The 12,132-nt window shown below is 44.6% G+C and overlaps 1 protein-coding gene across 10 annotated transcripts in view; it reads right to left on the bottom strand.

The window, feature by feature from the left end:
* Positions 1–12,132, bottom strand: part of cacna1ab (calcium channel, voltage-dependent, P/Q type, alpha 1A subunit, b) — a 617,073-nt gene that overhangs the window by 91,218 nt on the left and 513,723 nt on the right. For 6 of the 10 annotated variants that reach the window (XM_038784774.1, XM_038784777.1, XM_038784770.1 and 3 more), the window contains one exon: positions 7,810–7,906. In XM_038784774.1, coding sequence (XP_038640702.1) covers positions 7,810–7,906 — 97 coding nt within the window. Of the gene's footprint in view, positions 1–7,257; positions 7,355–7,809; positions 7,907–12,132 lie in introns of all 10 variants that reach the window. The other 4 variants (XM_038784769.1, XM_038784772.1, XM_038784768.1 and 1 more) reach the window with 1 other exon arrangement.

Below are 12,132 nucleotides of genomic sequence, written 5' to 3'. Positions count from 1 at the left end.
CTGTGCTAAACCAGCCCCTAAGGAAATTACAGAACCATAATATTGACATACAATTTGCCTTTTTAAAATTGACAGTATTCAGTTCGAACTGTTGTTCATCTCCCCTCAAATTTCCTTCCAATTTCTTCCTCTGAAAAAACGTTTTCCAGTTGGAAGGCCCAGATAGTTAAAAGCGCAGAATCCTGCATTGGTAGCTGTTCCTAAGGCCCACTGAGTAAGTCCCTTTCTTGATATTCCAAAGAGCGTAATGCCACCTTACAGCTTTCAAAGGGCACTCAACACGGCACAGGTGGTAAATCATTGACAAGAAGATCCTATGACTTGATTTTGGAACTGCTCAGTTGCAATGCAAGTATTAACTGACATCCCTACACCAATGGGAGGACTTTAGTCATACTGTCTGGGAGGAAGTATTAAGACTGGAATTCAATTGGAAAATTCCAACCATTCCAAAGAATGAGGAACACCATGTGACCAAATATCACCCCTTAACACCTGCCCAAGTAGCTAATATAAAAGAGACTGGCATATTAAGATCAACTGCAGATTGTTTGGGCAAAACTTTGGATGCGATTCTCTGGCCGCGTTGCGCTCAGGCAAGAGCACAACATGGCCGGAGAATCACAGGAGAGCCCTTCCGTGGCTTTCCCGGCAGTCTCCGCGCCTCGTGGGATTCGGAACTGCCCAAGAGGGGCGGAATTAAACGGCGCCTACTTAAGGCCTACCTATCTGGGATCTAGCGGCCTCCCTTGATTCACCAGCCTCCCCAGGGAGATGCAGCCGGGTGCGGATCAATGCTGGTCCACAAGAACGTAGACCAGGCTGGATGACACCCGGAAGGGGGGACGGGGTCTCCTGAGCCATTGGAGACCCCTGGGTGGGTGGGATCGGTGCAGAATGGCCCTCTGGAGCACTGCCCAGATGCCAGGGTGGCAGTGAAAGGGTGCCTGGGTGCCAGGGTGGCACTGCTAAGGGTCCGGTCCAAGCCCAAGGGGGGGAAGGCCCATGAAAGGAGGGTGGAGGGGGCGTTTGAAGGGTGGGGGTGTGTAGTGCAGGTAAGTAGGGGTCTCTGGGAGGAGACAGGTGGGGGTCCTGGAAGGGGTTGGTGCTGTAAGGGGGCTTAGAGGGCCTGAAGGGGGGTGGCCCCCAGGTTCCCCATAGCAGGGTGTCCTCACTAGGGGAGTGTGGAGTAGTGCCCATGTGTATGGGTGGGGGGGGGGGGGGTATTTCTCATTTTGTGGGGGTCCCACAAGATCACTTTGAGATCGGGGCACTCTTTCAAAATGGCGGCCCGATCTCGGAGTTCCGCTCCGCAGTGCTGAAAGGTATTCCAAGTGTGGACGAAACTGGAGAGAAACTCCCCAGGGCTCAAAAAAGTGACCAATTGTCAATGAATAGCAGTGGGGAACTCGGCGGCAGAGCCAGCGGGAAACTCTCTGAAAAACCTGCCAAAAAAATATTTCCGGAGAATCGATTAAGTCCTCACATATCAGCTGTGGGGAGTAGATAACCACTTCAGCAAAGTGAACAAACTACTACAGAAACTTAAAACAGCTTTTATCTAAATCTAATGAAAGTGGAGTGATTCTGAAACCATGAGAGCAATGTGAGCGGGGCATTACTGATTCAATTTAAATGTGGGCGCTTGGATGCGTCCGAGAAGCACCCCGCTATCTAATACCCATCTGGGTAGATCGGGAGCTCAGCGGGAAACTCCCTGGCAAGGCCACGCTTCGCCCCGTTTTCTGCATTGAGGAGCTCTGCTCACCAGAACTCCTCAGCGCAGCGAGAGATCGGGATACCATTTTTAAATGATGCTCCAATCTCTCAAACCCCTGATGTGTGAACCCCGAACCCCCAACTCACTATAAGGGAGGGTGTCCCCGGGCCCCCCCTGCACCCCCCTCCCCCCCACCCCCCCCAGTGCAAGGCACCCTCCTGGCCTAATCACCACCCTGCAGAAAATGCCAGGCTGGCACTGCCAGGGTGCCCAGAGGGGGCCTCCAATCCTCTGGGAGACCCCCCACAAGTGCCACTCCCTGTGGTTCCTGTTTGTGGAGACCAGCACTGAACGGCACTCGCCCGAGTTAGATCCCAACACCTTGGTTAGATCTTGGAATGCATATTAGTGTGAGACAGCTATCTCGCCCTATGTGACTCATGCGTTGTTTGGAATTATAGTTTTGAGGAGTGACTAGCGTTGGTGGAAGCTGATTCAGTTGTGGCTTTCAAAAAGGTTTGGATAAAATTTGCAGGGCTACAGCCAGGAAAATGTGGGGGAGGGGGACGAGTTGAGTTGCTCTTGCAGAGAACCAGCACGCACACGACTGGCCGAATGACTTCCTGTGCTGGAACCATTCCAGGAGTCTGTACAAAATTATATGTTGTGACTGACAAAACATCAGGCATGCTCCAAACTCTGCCATTTCAAGCTCTTCGATATGTTATCTATGATTCACAAATGTATTTCAAGACTACAATCTAGTCCCAGATGTGAGCATATATCTTTGGCCCACAACCCCTAACCAGTCCGTACTCTCAATCTATCATTCTGATCACACTCTGATCCACTTCCATTTACTATCCTTGTTATGTACTGTATGTTTTGTCTGGTCTTCTGTACTTTGTAAACCTGTGAGATCGCAGGATCCATGTTTTTCTCCTCAGTTTGACTGAGACAGCAACAAAGAACATTTGCAATATTAATCATCCCCTGTGTCTACTTGTGTACTGGCTGATCTGGAAAGATACCAGGACTCAAAACATAGCAATCCTGCTTTTGCTTCTTCTGGTTTCTGTCATTAACACTGCCCACCTGTCATATTACATTATACTTTACGTCTTTTGCCTTGCCACTCTGTCCGAAACTGTTTCCTTCACTGAGCTCTCTTCTGCAGCCCCACATACTTGAGTCCATCTATCCCATCACTCCCTGTTTGAATCACTTGTCTGGTTCGCGTCTCACCCACAGCACCAAGACCATTTTGTTCAAAATCACCTTGAGATTCCTCAACCTCTCCTTCAACTTTGGTACAACTGATCCTTCCAATCTCATTGGTAATGCTGTAACTCCCCTCCAATTTCTTGTTTACATATGGCTAATTGGCTGCATCCATGGCTCAGCTTACATCTGGATGTTGACATTACCCTTTGCAACTGTTGTCCATCCAGTTGCTTCATCAGCTCGTTGAGGACATTCCACAACTTTCTTGAGGACAATAATAGCACGATTGGACCTGGCCCCATGAGAAACTGCTCACTGTCCCAAACCCATCACCCACTCAGACTAAACCCATCAGTTCACATCCTCAGTGTCCCATATGACCCTGAATTGAGCAACAAACTCCACATTTGGTTTCATCGCCATCCATGATCTTACTATATCTCAACATCACTCACATCCTTCTCTACTTCATCTCTCCTGCTTATGAAACCCTCTAATCTTGACTTCTCCGTCAGACTCCTGAAATGTTTCTGTCCTGTAGTTCCAAGGAAAGGCCAGCTGCATTGGCAACTGCAACTTGCAAAAAGTATCCTTGACCTTGTTGAAAGCAACCATTTATAGATGTATGGGACAGTTCGTGCTGTAATTAAATCATCCATATTAGAAAGTGGGCAAATGCGTCCCCTTTGAGGAATCTATTTATAACTTTCACGGATAGCAGATTTAAGTTTGCAGTGGTTCACCTTTTAGAATCTGAACTGTGTTAACTCAGATAATCTACGACCTACAGGGTCATGCCCAGTCTCAAAATCTTGTGAAACACAGGATGAATTGGTCCAAGGAAAGTGAAGGGTTATTCACCATTCTCACCTCATTATCAATTGCAGTGTTTGATCCCAGAGATGTGATTTATGGATACGTGTTGTAGACATCTATACAACCCATTAAACATTGACTTGGGTCAAAATCATCCACTGAGTTTTTTGGGTGTTGAGCATTGAAGTCATGAGCAACACTGAGTAACAGGCAAATTAAAGCTCCTCAAGAATGGAAGAGAATAATTCTAGAATTAATAGCTGTATTTAAAATACATGCTCTATAAAAAAGCTTTCATTTGACCCATAAAGGCCAATCTAAAAGCTTTCCTTGGCCTTTACACTCTCACAACAAAAGACAAAGAAATAATTATGGATTCCAACTCTGGCGATATCCCACAGCAGAGCAGAACACATGGTCCCAAGATCATGGCGAGGACCACGGGAAAGGATCTGGTCATACAAGTAACCCCAAACAAGAATATCTTTGCCACAATTGGAGTATGTGTATCTTGTCTAGTCAGCTTGCAGGAGGACATATAGATTTAAATAGTAAGATTTGTTACACATCCATTCTAAAACCTGAAAACGAGTGGCACCTTGAGGCGAGAATGGGGTAGAAGGTGTTGAATTTAGGAGGAGTAAGGAACAGAAAAGAGAGGTTATCCATGGGCTGGAAAAGTGAGGTGATGTAATGGGCTGGAAAAGAGGTTACACATGGGCTGGATTAAATGGATTTCGGTAAGGGACAGTGTCTGAGATGGGTGTACTGATATGCCAACATTTTGACTTGTAACCAGGATATCATGTTCTTCTCTGTGGTAAATACCCCACCACAACCAATCATGGGGCAATCTAGCGACCAACATCAAAGCAAACATAGTTTATAGTGCTTGCAAGCAAAAAAATAAATAAATGAAGTGGTCTTGGCATTAAAATGCTGTGAAATAGATCATTTTATGGGAAGCTACATTTAAAACCACCGGAAAAAGAGAGTGAAGTTTTAGTGTTGAACAATCTCATTTTGTCCAAGTTCTAATGACTGCCCTTGAATGTTGGCACATCTTTACATTGCAGCATGCAGGGTAGAGAGAGAGAGAGAGGAGAAAATACAAATGATTAACCAGGTATATTGTGTGGGAAGAAGGGACCAATACAGGTTAGAACTGCATTGACAGAAAGAAAATAGGTAAAAGCTGGAACAGTTAGTAACAGTTAAACGGTCAGAGGTGAACTTAAAAATCAAAACTATTTTAGTGCTTTAAAAATTCTAATCTTCAGCCTGAATACCTGAAGAGAAAAGTGATTCGTCCTCTCTGAAACACACAACAATCATGCAACCCACAGGAAGGGGAGTGTGCTTGTTGTCGAACAACTTTCCTCTTTTGAACTCTTTTAAAAATTTTGTTCACATCAATCAATGATCTTTTCCTTTCTGATTCAGGTTTCACCAAGCTAAGGAACGCTGGATTTAAACCCTGTTTTGCATTCAAAATACAAAAGGAATAATGGGAGAGTGGGTGATATTTTGATGATGCATTTTCCGCCCAATACTCCAATCTCACAGCTTCTCTGGATCTCACTTCTAACTTTTCAGGGGAATGATTTCTCTGCCCACAATGCATGGACACTCTAACTGAATGTGAGGCTTCATATCGCTGGTGAGACTGTGAACACATTCTGAAAGGCGATTCACTTAAGGGGAAGTTTGCAGTGCACAATAACCAGAAGCATTTTAGCACCTCTGCCTTTGGTTGCGAAGGTGACAAAATAGGATAATCTGTTTCTGGGCATTTTTGATTTGTGATTTGAATACTGGATTAAAAGAACAATGTTCAGAACCTTTAAAAGGCTCATGCAGTGACTAAATGCATGGATTACTGTGATGCTGAGTCGTAAAGACTAGCATGGTCTTGGATTCTATCCCTGATTTGTGCTAAGCCAGTTGATCTCCAATGGGATAGTGGTTCAATTCAGTATCCCCAAAAAGTGGCGATGCCGGCGTTGGACTGGGGTGAGGACAGTAAGAAGTCTTACAGCACCAGGTTAAAGTCCAACAGGTTTGTTTCAAACACGAGCTTTCGGAGCACAGCTCCTTCCTCAGGTGAATGAAGAGGTGGGTTCCAGAAACATACATATAGACAAAGTCAAAGATGCAAGACGATACTTTGAATGTGAGTCTTTGCGGTTAATTAAGTCTTTACAGGTCCACACGGAGCAACTGGAGAGAGGGATAATCACAGGTTAAAGAGGTGTGAGTTGTCTCAAGCCAGGACAGTTGGTAGGATTTCTGGCCTGGGCTTGCAAAATCCTACCAACTGTCCTGGCTTGAGACAATTCACACCTCTTTAACCTGTGATTATCCCTCTCTCCAGTTGCTCCGTGTGGACCTGCAAAGACTCACATTCAAAGTATCATCTTGCATCTTTGACTTTGTCTATATATATGTTTCTGGAACCCACCTCTTCATTCACCTGAGGAAGGAGCTGTGCTCCAAAAGCTAGTGATTTGAAGCAAACCTGTTGGACTTTAACTTGGTGTTGTAAGACTTCTTACAGTAAGCCCAAGGTAGGGGTAAGCCAAGGTTCTCACATTAATGCTGGACAATGCATGTTTGTGGATGCCAGCTGAAGGCATGGCTATTGGCTGTGGAGACCCTCACCATTCCAGAGGTCAAATTGCTTTCCAACACCCACTATCTGGTTTGCCCTCAAAGAATGGGCGTCCAGGTGGAGTGATAAGTACCTGTGGGACCCGCATCACACTTAGTGTTAGTGCCATCTAGCGAGATGGGAGAGAATTTGGGGGAGAAAGTGCTTGCATTAATTGCTGTTAAATTTAGGATAAGTTGATCTTGGATAAAACTAACCTGAGCTTCTATAGAACTGGTTAGCAAACACATCTCTCACCAGATATTCCAAAAGGAAGACTGGCGCATTTGATGTAGGAGCCCACATGTTGGTTCTCCTGGTGCAGTGAACATCTCAGAACGGATCTAAAGGGGGGGGGGGGGGGGGGGGGGGGGGAAGATGCAAAGTGCTCAAAACAAAAGACTGCAGTAAGAAGCCAAAGAGAGTTTAGCCCTGTGAGATGTAGTGAGCTTTTTTTCTCCTGAACACACTGGTAGCTAGATCGGTAAATTCCAAAGGTCAGGGGAAAGCTTTATCTTGCCCAATGTCACACCCAAAGGCAAGTTGCTTGCTCAATTTTTAAACACCAATTGTTGGGTCCAATACTGCAGGAAGGCAGAAAAGCGAAATCACCATAATGATTTCAAATAAGAGAAAGTAATTGAGTTGGGGAATGAATTAAATCCTGCCAAAAGGAATTGAGGTGTTATTTTTAGATATGTATTCCATCAACTAATAGATAGTTCACATTCACTGTCAGCCCTCTCAGACTCCTCCCACTTCTTTTGGACTGCACGATCCCTGACCCTAACAGTTCAAAGGCCACAGATTTTCTCCGACACACTGAACACTAAGGACACATTTCTACCTTATAAGCAACTCGCGCAGGGCATTTCTTCCCCAGGCCTAAGGGCGGAGACATGTGTCTCAACATCTCATACATATCAGTGTAACTGATGCGGCCACTTTGTAGCAGAAATGAGGCAAAAAGGAGATGTATCCAAGACGAATGAAAAGAAAAATGGAAGGAAACAAACAAAAAAAATTACAAGGTTATTTATGGGTCTGTCAATTGCAGAAATTTACCCAATATCTATGCAATGTCAAAATATTGCATAGAAGTACAGAGAGCATTTTCTTTTAGTCTTGATGGAAAGTCCTCTGCCTGTTGTGAGGAGATGCCAGTCTTTGTCAATGCAGTTTCTGTCCCTACAGCAATGAACACTACTATACCCAAGATGCCAAGTGATATTGGTTACGACAAGCAGCAATGGCTGAGGTTGAGGTTGGTCAGTGCATTTCCATGCTATTTTCTCTAGGTGACTGCATTTTCCTGCACATTCTACTTCAAGAAATGCAAAAAAAGAGAAAGCACACTCATTCATTGATGCTTAGTTTGGTAGGTTAGTGGAAGTCAAACCTTGCAGGCCACCCTATGAGGACATTTCTTGCCTAAGCCCAGAGGGGGTGAGATAACACGCAATAAACTGTACATATCCTTATAATGAATGCGACCGCTGGAAAAAGAATACAATCAGTTAGTGAAAACAAGGCCCTGAGATTAAAACAGAGCAGAACTGCACAAGTTAACACACAGGAACTTAATTTAAAACAGTAGAAAGCACAGCACATCAAACACACCGACAATCTAATTAGCTGGTTTGTAAAGGTTAACCCATCATATCAACACATACCTGGGGTTCAACGTAAACAGAGTTCCATCCTATCACTCAGCAATTAAAATATAAATCAGCTATCTACACTCCTCCATAGTCCAGTTTCCCTCTGATGTTGATGTGTTTGCTACTCAAGGTTTTCAATGAATTTTCATTAGCAGTAAAGCAACCATCAGATTTGAGGTCAGGACGCCATCTCTAGCTGCCCTTTGATAAGGTTTGGACTTGGGATAAGATGGTGAACCAAACCTGCTTTTCAAAATGTGCAAAAATGACCCTGACTATATCTGATGTGTAGTTCTTTATGAAGTATTGGTCTGCACAATGATGATTTTTTAACTGCAAAGACCTCACCTTGATTAAATTTCTTTTTTGAATGATTAAGATTGGGGTTAATATGATGTTGGTGCTATGGCTTGCTTTAGAGTCTATGTTATACCATAGAGTGAAATTAGAAGATACAGGAAACAAAATCTCAAACTGCCTGAATAACGAGAGAACATCATTTCTATTTTAGCAACATAGGAATGTGGGGTTGAGGTTACAATCAGATCAGCCATGATCTTATTGAATGGTGCAGCAGGCTCGAGGGGCCGAGTGGCCTACTCCTGCTCCTAGTTCATGCGTGACATGAAATGGTCATTCGGCCCAAAACGTCATATCCCTTTTCAAGGTTGACTCTTGCATCATCTTGTCTATAAATGAGTCACGGTGTCTGCAAATGTTGTAAGTATGTTCACACACATTGCAAATTTATCCTGTTCAAGAGTAATTTTTGAAAGTTTACAATCCAAACTACAAACCAAATAAATCTCTTTGTTAAGGGGGACGAAAATGGCAGGTCTAATTTTGATTCCAATCAAGATGTGTCTTTAGCAAAAACTAGATACACCTGTCACATTCCTTCAACCCTAAACAATTGAGGAAATCCTTGCTATCTTTACGGCTCATGACCCAGAGATCTTCTCTATGAATCTGCCCAGAATGAGGCAGAGGTAGCGGGTCTTGAGGCTGCCAAGTTAGCCTTAATATTTCTAGCGAAGACTTCACAGCGAGCTTCAGTTACATGTTTGGGACACTTCCTTCCTTTATATCCTCTCATCACTTCTTTTAGTGTTGCAGCATGGACAACCGGAGGACTGGTAGATTTGCTTCTGCCGCTGAAAACACGGACGGGTCGGCGAGTAAATCCCTCCCAATGGCTATTATAATTAACAAGTAGTTTGTTCTAAGAGAATGTGCAGACTCCACACGGACAGTGACCCGGAGCCAGAATTGAACTCTGGTCCACAGTGCCATGAGGCAGCAGTGCTAACCACTGCGCCACCTTGCTGCCCTGTCTATCCCTGACTTAAAGACACTCAGTGACTTGGCCTCCAGGGCCTTCTGCGGCAATGAGTTCCACAGATTCACCACCCTCTTGCTGAAGAATGTTAAAATGCTAAAACTTTAACCTAGGTTCTGGATACAAGTCTTCGGTCTCCTACATCGTGGGACCGTTGCAAGTGAGAATGCAGAAATTGGCATTCCAGCCAAAACTCCATTCACTTCCAGCGGCACGGGAAATCCTGGCCGTGAACAAGGACGGAAGGTTTCGTCCTATGTGTCACGTTATAGGTGATGGTCTTAGTCACTTAAATTGCTCTTTGTTAAGGCAAGACCTGCATTCCTGAGAGACATGTCTGAAGCTGATGCAAATAATGGCCTAGCCTCCCATCCATGTGGAATTGTACCTTGCCCATTCAGTTGCCATATCCATGGAGATTCAAAGAGGCAACAATTATGATATCACCACCTTAATAACAGTCAAGGCTTCTCCTTCCTAAGAAACTATACAAGTCACAATGCAGGAAAAAACTAGAGCTGTTCACCGCATAATTAGAATTTCATAAAAAATTCAGTAACAGGCGGATTTTTGCCTCTAAGGAACTGGAGAAAGTTACACCTTGGGAAATAAGCAAACAAACCAGCCAATCAGGTATTTAAAGTTGCAGAGTATGGTAAAGGCCAAGGTTTAACTTGCCAAACTCACCAAAACGTATTACTGATCCTTGACAAGGGATTGATTTATTTTTCTCAATGTAGCACTAAATCTATTGTTTATTATTGAGAACCAAATTAATCGAGTAAACGGAGCAGCAGCGTCTTGCCAGAGTAACGTTATACTACAATAAGAACCTGAACTATGGGCTGCTGAAATTGTGTCTCTTTGTTCTTTATAAACATATTTATAAATTCAGTACACAAAATCTACTTTTCTAAGATCTTGTAAAGATTTAATCAGCCTATGGGTGGACAATACCATCTTCATTTTGCGAATGCATGTGCCTGCCATATGTCAAATACAAAGGGATTGTGTTACATTACAGTCTTTATGAAGCTTGGAGGAGGGGTTGATGGGGGTCAATGATTACCGTAGGTACGCTCAACCCTGGTAAGGTGCTTGATGGACTGAAGGGCCTTTCTCACTCCAGTCTTCACTTATTCCCAATGATTGTTCTTTCCACTCAATTTAATTTCTTCAGTCATAGATGATCTCCTCTGCACAAACACGTCTCGTAAATAACCCTTTCCAGAGTCCAAGAGAAAATTTAACTGCTCCACTTGGGTAACTTGTTGGGGTTCAGTGAACCCAAATGAATCATAGGAACTCTGATGTAGCTGGTCAAATTTATGTTCCAATGAAATTAACTGGCAGCTTAGCCCTTGAACCAGTGCTATCTGGGAGAATGTCACAGGGGAGGAAAATATGCAGGCAGGGATTTTGCAGATCATGATGGATCTGCAAAGACAGGCAGCCCTACTTCAGTCATTTCTGGGAGCCCTGACCAGATTTTATGTCCATCGGCATTGCATGGCAGGCTTCGGGGTTCCTGTGTCTTTTACAGATGTGGTCCTGCCCCCAAGGTTCCAGCCAATAACAGGGCCAACGGTTCTTAACATCCAGCAGCGCCACCAGGAGAGGTGGCCACAGCTGGGACTCTACCTGACCAAGGGAAGCATTGTAGATGCTGTCCTGGATTCAAGAGAAGTAAATTCTGAGTTGCCAGGTTCAGTCAGGCAATTCCTGGCGAGTGAGAGGAGAGGTGGTTGGCGAGTGATTGGTAATGTTCCTGTGGGGCCTGCCCTTGACGCTGAGGATTGGGCCACAGCGTTCCCAATCTACAGGGTACACCATACCTAAGGCCCCAAAGAGGCCCTATTCGCAGGCACGGGGAGAATGTGCAACTCCACACGGACAGTGACCCACAGTCGGGATTGAACCTGGGACCTCGGCGCCGTGAGGCAGCAGTGCTAACCCACTGCGCCACCATGCTGCCCTCAAGTAGTCATTCCTAACGTGTGTCTAGCTAGTGAGTGTCTGTAAGCTCTTGAGCAATGGAAAGTGAGGTTTCTCACGGCTGAGCCATTTAACTTGGCTTCACCACAGTTCTGATGTACATTTCCTAGCCAGAGCTCGATTGCCATCCTGACAGAGGTTCCAGACAGAACTGTAATTGAGCCCGGGCCCTCTCTGGCCTGTGTCTTTGTGATAACATAGGAACATAAGAACTAGGAGCAGGAGTAGGCCATCTGACCCTTCAAGCCTCTCCGCCATTCAATGAGATCATGGCTGATCTTTTGTGGACTCAGCTCCACTTTCCGGCCCGAACACCATAACCCATTATTCCTTTATTCTTCAAAAAACTATCAATCTATATCTTGAAAACATGTAATTACGGAGTTCAACTGCTTCACTGGGCAGGGAATTCCATAGATTCACAACCCTTTGGGTGAAAAAGTTCCTCCTAAACTCAGTCCTAAATTAACATCCCTTTATTTTGAGGCTATTCCCCTTAGTTTTGCTTTCACTCGTCTGTGCAAACAACCTGCCCGCATCTATCCTATCCATTCCCCTCATAAATTGTTTTTATAAGAGCCCCCCTCATCCGTCTAAATTCCAATGAGTACAGTCCCAGTCTACTCAACCTCTCCATGTAATCTAACCCCCTCAACTATGGGATTAACCTAGTGAATCTCCTCTGCACACTCTCCAGCGCCTTACGTCCTTTCTCAGGTAAGAAGAC

This window comes from Scyliorhinus canicula, chromosome 25, assembly GCF_902713615.1.
Source record: "Scyliorhinus canicula chromosome 25, sScyCan1.1, whole genome shotgun sequence".
Taxonomy (NCBI): Eukaryota; Metazoa; Chordata; class Chondrichthyes; order Carcharhiniformes; family Scyliorhinidae; genus Scyliorhinus; species Scyliorhinus canicula.
Note: the sequence above shows the minus strand (reverse complement) of the source record. Positions and strands in the feature narration are given on the sequence as shown.